Here is a 10,074-nt window from a genome sequence, read left to right on the forward strand (position 1 = left end):
ATCAATAACCCAATGTACAGCACTACGGAATTTGATGGTGCTATATAAACAATAAATAATCTTAACAGAGCCACTGGCTACTAATGATCTAATCTAGAAATTACCCACATGGAAATCTGGATTTCTAGACTTGCTGACAAAACCTGCATTTAATACATAAAGGATAATGGCAACAGCAGGGAGGGAACTGTCTGGTGTCTCTATACCCAGATACTGTTATTAAAATGAAACAGCATTGCCTTGGGTAAGAAAACCGTAATTGTATTTATTATGTATTTAATTTAGAAATAATAACAAAATAAATAACACAGACATAAAACCTTAGATCAGCCAGAAGAATATATATAGGAAGCTTGTGCGGAGGGCAGGGACACTTGTATTCTACACTTCCCCGCAACTCTTCAAGTGCAGATGTAACCGCATACCAGTCATTTGTCACTTATTCATCGGCAGCGCCCTGCGTCGTTACACACAAGATCGTTAAGTATGATGGATATTTCCAGTGTTTTCAGAGAGGAATATTTCTCTTTAGAGGAGCTTGGGATTCACTCGGAGTTATTACAGGGGTCGTGATTTCGGTCTAGTTGTTGCAGCCCTTGTACCTTTTTTTTGTTGTTGTTGCAAAATTAACCTTGCCATGGGGCCATCCAAGCTATTCCTCCATAATGTAAAGATACGTGCAATGAAACTTTACTGCCAACTCCCTCTTTAGTGAACAAATTCACATATGGAATCAACCATGGGAGACATGTTTGGGAAGAGTTTATTTTTTTAAATGTGCAGTTTTACTTCATACTATGGCAAACTGTAGCATACATAGCATTTGAAACACACACACACACACACACGTATATATAAATCTGGTTTTAGAAAATAAATGCAATAGTTTTAGAACCTATTGTGCGAGGTCTCAGAATAACGTATACATAATAGTCTAGCGAAACTATATGCTTTATGGGAAAAGTGAAAGCCGCTTGTGTTCTCTGCCGGCCTCCTACACACGTCCATTATCCAGGAAGAATAATAAATACTAGAACCCAAACACCCACGCCTGCTTAAGCGTTTGTGAGGCAGGTATTAGAAATAGTGCTTAATCTCAGCATGTTACAATAACTGATCATTCACATAAAACCGAAGCCTTAAAGTATAATCATCTAAAGCAATTTTCTAAAAGAATAGTACAGTGACAATGCAAACACGCTTACAGCACTGCATGCATATGCACTTTGCCACAGACTGTATGTGTGTATATATTATATCACATATAATTCGCCAACAATTTTTTATATAGAAACTACAGACTTAATCTGTGTAAATAAAGACCATAAGGAGCTGTTAATGCACATGTGCAGTTATCCTTTTACTTCTGCCATTTGTTGTGTATTATAAGATCATGGATTCAATGAGGATTACCAATGGTAATTCATTTTCATTGTAGGCACAGTGCGGCTTCTCCTAACACGCCTCTGTTTCATGATATTGTGAACTGCCGTTTGTGTCTTATAGACAATGGGCTAGAGCCAGCAGTTACTTAGGTCTCGGGTCATGGTCCTGCAGGAGGTGGTATTGGGGATCTCTGCCCCGGGTCACTCTATCAGGTTTTGTACGGTTAACACCACAAAAGGGCGATAAACCGCAGGTGGAAAAAGAACAAAACGCCAGTATTTAAAAGCAATTGGTAAAAGCATTTAGTGTGATGTATTATAATACTTAAAAAAAAAATTGCAAGCCAGTTGTCTGTAGTAGTCATGTGATTTTTACTATAACTATATAGTTTACTATACCTCCTAGATCCACCTTGCTTTGTGAGCTGAAAGAAAAAAAATCCCCAATGCTGAGAAAAGCTCCGACAGCTACAGAAAATACAGTATAAATTCCTCGTTTTCTCATAACAGGAAATAAACACTTTAATGGCTCTTTACTGAAGTGTATGTGGCTGGCGAGACTGAAATAGGAATAACAAGGGAACACTAGGGCGGAATTTGTGTTCCTTCAGCGTTGGAAACAACATGCCAGTATTTTAACTCTTCACATGTGAGAATTATTTGCAAAGATATAGCCCTAATTTTAGGACTTGCTCATAAAAAAAATTAAAAAAATATTTGGTTATTTTTACATTTCTTTGGAACTGGAAGGTTCCCCTGATGGTGACATCAGTGGAGGATTATTTTTACAGGTTACCTTTTTTATTTTAACTATTTTTTTTTTTTATTAATCACATTGTGATTAGAAAGCTGGGCTCCATTGACTTGCATGGTTGAATGCAGTACCTGTTGTCAACCTGCAAGGGGAGCCAGAGTTCTCAGGAGGGTCTGGAGAGACCCTCTTGGAAACTTGTTTTTTTGTGAAAGGTCGCAGCCGATTTGCCAGTGGCAAATTCTCCCAGTGGCGCTTATGACAGCTTTCCGGAGTGGTCACGGCGCGTCCTGGGGTGGCTGTTCGGTGTGTCACGTCCACTGGCAGGAAATTGGAAGCACCGGTGTGTGTGTGTGTGTGCGCTTGTGTGTGTGTTAAATGGGGGCATAGGGCATTTCTGGAATGCCTTATACCCCTATATGCCACTCTGGCACTTAGGGGGTTAAAAGGCATATTATGGGGCAGAGTGGCATATAGGGAGGTATAAGGCATTTCAGGAGGCAGAGTGGCGCTAAGGGGGCATTTAATAGAGCACTCTGCCTCCTGAAATGCCTTATACCTCCCTATATGCCACTCTGCCCCATAATATGCCTTTTAACCCCCTAAATGCCAGAGTGGCATATAGGGGTATAAGGCATTTCTGGAGGCAGAGTGCTCTATACAATGCCTTTAAACTCCCTTAATGCCACTCTGCCTCCTGGAATGCCTTATACCTCCCTATATGCCACTCTGCCCCATAATATGCATTTTAACCCCCTAAATGCCAGAATGGGATATAGGGGTATAAGGCATTTCTGGAGGCAGAGTGGCACATAGGGGGTCAAAAGGCATACCATGGGGCACAGTGGCTTCTGTGAGCCCCGCCCCCTTGAGCGTCACATCTTAAAAGGGGCGGGATGAAGAGCCTCACTGAGGCACTGCCCCTCACGGTCTGTGCAAGCCGGCCAATAAAATTAAAGCGGCCAGCGTGAACACGCGGCGGTCTTACCTGGGATTTGTCGAGCCCTGTCTAGTATCCGTATTAAGACATGTATTAAAATGTCCATACAGTGTTAGGGGGTTAGTATTCATACCACTCCGGCTTTTTTTCAACTATATAGAAATGGAACTCAGTGTTTTTTAATATTTGATTTTGCTTTGTCAGAAACCGAGAAAGTGTTTTGGAACATTATGATATGTAGTTGCACAACATGTTCTGTAATTTAATTCCAGAACAGTTTGTCGCACACCAGTGATCTTAATGTATTAATTTAGGACAGTGGAAATCAGTAAAAAAAAATTTTTTTTCTTCCAATTCTAGGTAAGAGAAGAATGCAGGCTGCTGAATGCTCCACCTGTGCCTCCACGCAGTTCCAAACCATCGTCCCCCACCCCATCTGTTCCTCCATCAACAGGAAAAATAGCGAGGCCACAAACGCGTTCTCCAAGTCCTACGCTCTCTTACTATTCTTCAGGGTTGCACAGCATGTAAGCCTCCGCATTTCTGTTAACAGGCTCTTCAACTATTATATATAATATATATATTATATATATGTATATTGAAACTTATTTTGGGCCAGCCAGATTCTTTTCTAGAAATCATATCTATTGGGGGGTCATTAGCTAAGCAGCCGGTTAAAAAATAAGTATTAAATGTCTTGTCAATGTCTTAAAATGTAAGATTAATACAATGACAACGTATGTGTGTCATTTGAAGCATTTAAATATCCCTATAAAAATTTATTTTTAAAAAAAAAAACTGCTTACTTACATCACTAGTAAGGGTTCTTAACTAAAAGGGCTCTACATGGAGGAGCACTATTATGGAAAGCAAACATGTATAACTAGAAGGAATGCCCCGAAATTAAAATTCTGGACCGAAACGGAAAATTCAGGATTCACTTGGCCGAAACTGAAAATGACACCCCCCCCCACACACACTTTTATTAAAAGTAACACACCAAAATTGGGCAAAAAAAATAAATCAATACAATATACCGTATTTGCTGATTATAAGACGACCCACCAAAATCTGAATATTAATTTAGGGAAAAAAGAAAGCCTGATTATAAGACGACCCTATAGGAAAAAAGTTTTACTAGTAAATAATAATTCATGTAAACTTTTTTTTTTGTTTTTAATTTCCTTTTATTTACCAACCTGCCCCCAGTTATTCTCATCTGCCCCCAGGCATGCCTTATACCCTCCTATATGCCACTCTGCCCCATGTTATGCCTTTTAACCCCCTATATGTCACTCTGGTATATAGGGGGTTAAAAGGCATATCATGGGACAGAGTGGCATATAGGGGGACACTTACATACCCACCCAGACACTTACACTTCCCTACCCACTGAGACACTTCCCACCCAGAAAATTACCTACCCACCGAGACACTTACCTACCTACCCAGACACTAATATACCCACTCACTGCGATGCCTCAGCAGGTGCTTGCTGCAGCTCCCACGGGATTTCAGCATGACGCTGTGTGACCTCGCTAGGCCCCGCCTCCTCCAGAAAATTGAAGAGGTCTACCGGATCTGCTTTGGGACGGCACAGTGCCGCTGGGTTCCGGTCCTGCTTCTGGAGCAATCTCCCCAACCGTCTCTGCTTCCCCGCAGCGGGCGGGCTATCCCGGGAGCAGGAAGGTACGCGCGTATGCAACCTCGGCTGCTGCCGGGACTTTCGCCAGCGCTCGGTGATAGACGCCGGCAGCAGCTGAGGTTACCATACAGGAGGATCCAGGTCCCCTGCAGCGATGCGGGGATCTGGATCTTAGTCTAATAGTCAGACCTCATTTGAGGTCTGATTAGAAGACGACCCGATTACAAGACAAGGGGTCTTATAATCGAGCAAATACGGTATATGATTGTTAACAGCAATCACACTCCTATCCCGCCCAGGTTCTAGCATGTACTGATTGCCTGGGCATGAGATTGCTGTTAATCATAAATATATATATAAATATTGTTTAATTTTGCTGTTCAATTTTGTTGTGTTACTTACTTTTAATAGAAAGTGTGGTTAACACAACAAAATTGGACAAAAATGTGTTTATATATATATATATATATATATATATATATATATATATATAAATTGCTAACAGCAATCACACTATCATGGCCAGCCAGCCAAAACATGCTAGAACTTGTGCATGATAGATTACAGGCTCCCTACGCCATGCTATCCCCCCCCTTACTTACACATCCATGCTATCACACACACACACACTGATTCACAAACATCCATTCACTCATTCATTCCCTTAATCACACATACTTGCTCATACACCCTCCCCCACCCCCTTGCCTGAACTGCAGATCTCTCACTTGCAGACTTCTGCAGGGGCCGGCTTCTTCCCTCTCCAGCTTCTCTTGTCCCGCCCCCAGGGGAAGGAAGGGAGCAGAGTCATGTGATGTGTATGACTCTGCTGAGTTCCTGCTTCTCCTGGCCTGTACTAGAGACGCTGCTCGCACAGTGTGTGCGATCAACACACAGGTAAGCACCCTGGCCCCCGCGAACGAGAATTTTCGGCCGATATATATCTGTGCATCCCTAAAAACTAGTGTATATGTGTGTGCGTAGTATTCAAATTAAGATTTGTTCTATGGATCAGAGCGATTCTGACCATATGCTTACATACAATTTGTAAAGTACAAGCTGCTTTATAAAAAAAATCATAGTATTGAAAAGTCTTTTCTGTTTTGAAACAATTCTGGTTCTCAGAAAGTTGATTATGTGTAAAGGCAAATGTCAAACATGTAAACACAGGAATTCCCCATGGTAAGAAGAGAACAGGGGTTGTCAATACGCATTTCACAATGTCACTAATTTTTCTGTGTAAATTTGTTTGGCCTCAGTGTATTGTTAAACATATTTACAAAAAAACTAGAATATGTTTATTGCGTAATTGAAAACTTTAAACTCCATTTCTTACCTATATTGTGAAGGACAGTAACATTAAATACATCCTTATATATGATATTCTGAGAGTTCCTTTAACCTTTCAAAGTCACATTGGGCAGCACCCTTTTGCTAACCGATGGATTAATGCATGTAGGATTTATGCCGAGTGCAAAGTAACCACTCGTCACTTGCAAGTGACTTAGAACTGGTTAAAGATTATCAGCAGGGCAGTCATTACTGCCTTTCAGAAATGGATACCTAATGTGCTGATACAGTTACAGAAACCAACAGCTCATAAAAATCATTGACCTACAGAACATATATTTCATTTTATTTTTATTTACTATGGTCTTGTTTGTTACTTTTAGTGGAATCACAGAAAACGAGATGAACAACTCAGCAGATACTGGACAGGTTTCCTGTTATCCATGTAACTGGATTAAAAACGAATTAAGTGATCTTGATAGTAAGTTGCCTTGTGGAAGTTCTGAAATTCTTCCTTCCAGATTGTCCTGGCCAAATAGATACTGTGGTGGTACAGAAGGTAGGAACGCTAATGATTTACTTATGGATCAGTGTCGTAGTTATTACAGCTATCCTCGGCAAAAGACCCCAGGCACACCAAAGAGAAACCCCCCAGCTCCATTTGACTTTAGTGGATGTGAATCCTTGGCAGGCTGTGTGCCAATGACACCTGATGAGTTTGCTGACATTACATCTGGCTGCCCAAAGTCTGCAAGCTACTCCCTGGACAGTTCCACAGAAAGAGATTTAGCAGACAACAGCACAAAGCAAAGTGTGTCATGTCCTGCTTTACCACCACGTGTACCAAAGTACAGCGAGTCAAGCTCGGTTTCAGAACCATTGCCTCTGCCTTTAAAAATAGATGGAGCTGAGGATGAATTGAAGACTTCTCCATACATCTCAGAGGAGCATTACTTTGCAAAAAAGGGCATGCAGGACATTTTCTCTATTTCATACCCATTTTCTTCTCCTCTGCATATGCAACTAGCTCCAAGGTCATGTGGTGATGGTTCCCCATGGCAGCCTCCATCAGACCTTTCTGGACTTTCTATAGAAGAGGTGTCAAAGTCTCTCCGGTTCATCGGTTTATCTGAAGATGTTTTGTCCTTTTTTGTTACTGAAAAGATTGATGGGAATTTACTTGTTCAGCTTACGGAAGAGATCCTGTCTGAGGATTTTAAGTTGAGCAAACTGCAGGTTAAAAAAATAATGCAATTTATTAATGGTTGGCGACCGAAAATGTAACTGTATAGTAGCTACAAGGTACTGAACAAATTTTATCTGGCTCTTGTTCGAAGGGCTGTTACAGTATGGAAAAGTTTTTTGCACTAAGATAATTTTGGCTGTATATAGTTATACAGAATTTATTACTATGCAGTGAATGGTACGAGTAGTAGACAAATCACTTAGTACTGTATGTTAATGCAAACATTGAAGAGAACACTCAGTGCGCCTCATAACACTGAAATGTGAGCAGCTGCTATCAACCATTTTCACATATAAAAGGGAACTCAAGTTCATAAGCTTGTCAATATATGTACTATGTTATTTAGTATTAAAACGTTTAAACAACATTCTTTTATCGACTTATGGTAAAATTGTTTAGTGTATTATTCCCATAGGTGATTGGAAATAACACTTATTTAAATGTTAAATGGCCTGGCAAAGACAAATGATTCTAGATCTGCTGCAGAATGGCTTGCCGGTTCAGGAAATAGCGGGTTTTAGGTGTCGCGTACGGCCCTAATTGCTGAATCGAGAAATGTTTCCTGATTCCGCTGCTCTCCTGCCAGCCACAATCAGAGTATATCCAAGGTAGATCTAGGGATGAGGTGACAGATGCACCAGGAAAATAAATTTATGGAGTATATAATTACTCAGAGTAATCTGCAAAGACTTTTGGTTAGTCACTTCATGTTCAGAAGGCTGATTACTATAGACGAAGTGTTATTTCAACATTAATATTCTTTTAAACCTTACCTTTTCTAAATAATATAATCTATGACCCAGAACAAAACCACTGAGATGTAGAAACTCATTATGTGGTAAAATATGCCTTTATAGACAATGTATGTTTTCATTTGTACATAAATATGTATAATATATATATATAAACTTATTTTCACCCATTGTTTTTCATGTCTTTTTTTTGTATGGAGTCTCATTTTTAGCAAAAAGGCCTATAAACCACAGATGAGCATATAATTCACCTATGATATCTGGCCATTATTGATGAATAGGCGATTAACTGGAGACTGATTTCAGCCCCTTCACTACACATCATGAAGATTCTGCTGAAGATTTTCACCTATTGAATATGCATTGTACAGGGCCATTTTAGGCCGCCTTGTTGGGGAAACCTACCAGCTTTGGCCTTTCATAATCTATTATAAAATTAAATTCAATCTCTCCTCTTCACTGGAACAGAACCATTTGAGTTTTGTGCTGTTGCATCACCAGTTTTATTTTCTCAGATCTAAGGGGGGGGAGACTTTACTTAAAATAAAACATAACCCTTAAGAGTGCCAGCTATGTAGGATATATATATATATATATATATATATATATATATATATATATATATATATATATATATATATATATATATATATATATATATATATATATATATATATATATATATATATATATCTTGGACGATGTGCTTTTTCTTAACACTATAAATTACGTATTGGACTACTTTAACTTCTCATTGACATATATACATAGACAAAGTTTCTAAGGTGGTCACCTAAATGTAGTTATAGCAAAAATGTTAATTGACGTGGCCTCCTACAGGGAAACAAACATGTCCTGATCCCTAAAGGATAAACCCACTTACTGATCAATAACGTGCCAAGCATGCCACGCAAAAAACTCACTTAACGACCAATGACATGCCTGGCACATCATGGCATTAAATAAGCTTAGAAAGCGATCTAAGACTGCTTTCTTTGCTTAACTGGTATTGCTGCAACGTTGAGGCATTCAGCAACACTGAAATTTAACCCCTTAAAGACCGGACTTATTTTTCCTTTTTGTACCTTTTGGGACCAGGGCTTTTTTTTAACACTATTGCGGTGTTTAGATGTAATTTTCTCCTCACCCATTTAGTGTACCCACACAAGTTATTTTTTTTTTCAGGACAAGATGGGCTTTCTTCAGATACCATTATTTTGATCATATCTAATTTACTAAATAAAAAAAAAATAAAAAATGGTGAAAATTTTGAAAAAACACACCTTTTATTTGTCCTGAGTTTAGAAATACAAAAAAAAACATTGGGTAAGTTACAGGGCAATAGGTACAAGTAGCATATTACGATTTCCAAACCGTAATTCTGGTCATTCTGCCTCCATCTTTGAAGCTGGTTAACTCAATTTATCCCTATCAAACTATATATTTTTGAAACCTAGACACCCCAAGGTATTTCAAATGCTGGTATTTTAACCCTTTCCATCCACTGATCATACGACCACGCTTTGTCAAACTTTATAATAGAAATTGTGTGAAAAAATAAATAAATTACTATTTGTTATAAATATACATGGTATGTGTCAGTGTCCAACAACACCCCAATATGTGTTCAGCAACATCTGAGTACAGTGATACCCCACATGTATGGGGTTGTCAGGATGTGTGGGGGCTAAAAGGTAACATTTGGCACATGTGTAATTCAATTTTTTTTTGTACCCAACTTTCACAAGGGGCAGGCTACAAGAAAGCCTGGCCTTTCTCCGAGAAGGGATTTGATCTAGCATCGTTAAACGAACCCTTAGCCACATAAGACAAAGGGGACACTTGTCAGTGCAAATAAACGCTCATACAAATGGTGCAGCAAATAAAATCTAAAAAGCAGTAAATATAAGTGGAGCAGGAACAAAAAAAAAAAATCAAAAAAAAATGGGCAGCTGTTTGGTACAGCTTGAAGCAGCTACCAATGCAGAGTGCAGGTCCTACAGGGAAATCTGGACAGTAGATCATGGTGTCCTTTCTTTGCCCCGTGCTGTAGCGTACCCTGTAT

The 10,074-nt window shown here is 39.3% G+C and overlaps 1 protein-coding gene and 1 non-coding gene across 2 annotated transcripts in view; one reads left to right on the forward strand and one right to left on the reverse strand.

Annotated features, from left to right (window-relative positions):
* The window catches only part of LOC149287788 (GRB2-associated and regulator of MAPK protein-like), a 67,783-nt gene extending 60,488 nt beyond the window's left edge, over positions 1–7,295 (forward strand). Inside the window, exons 5-6 of the mRNA XM_089492467.1 lie at positions 3,437–3,603; positions 6,395–7,295. Of these exons, the coding sequence (XP_089348593.1) occupies positions 3,437–3,603; positions 6,395–7,295 (1,068 nt within the window). The remainder of the gene's footprint in view (positions 1–3,436; positions 3,604–6,394) is intronic.
* Positions 7,296–9,735: 2,440 nt separating this feature from the next.
* LOC149287789 (small nucleolar RNA SNORA35) lies at positions 9,736–9,863 on the reverse strand. The gene has a single exon (XR_016277434.1). It is a non-coding gene; the product is annotated as a small nucleolar RNA SNORA35 (small nucleolar RNA).
* Positions 9,864–10,074: the final 211 nt, after the last annotated feature.

The sequence above is a fragment of the Sceloporus occidentalis genome, unplaced genomic scaffold, assembly GCF_023333645.1.
Source record: "Sceloporus occidentalis isolate IW3139 unplaced genomic scaffold, rSceOcc1.0.p SCAF_56, whole genome shotgun sequence".
Classification (NCBI taxonomy): domain Eukaryota; kingdom Metazoa; phylum Chordata; class Lepidosauria; order Squamata; family Phrynosomatidae; genus Sceloporus; species Sceloporus occidentalis.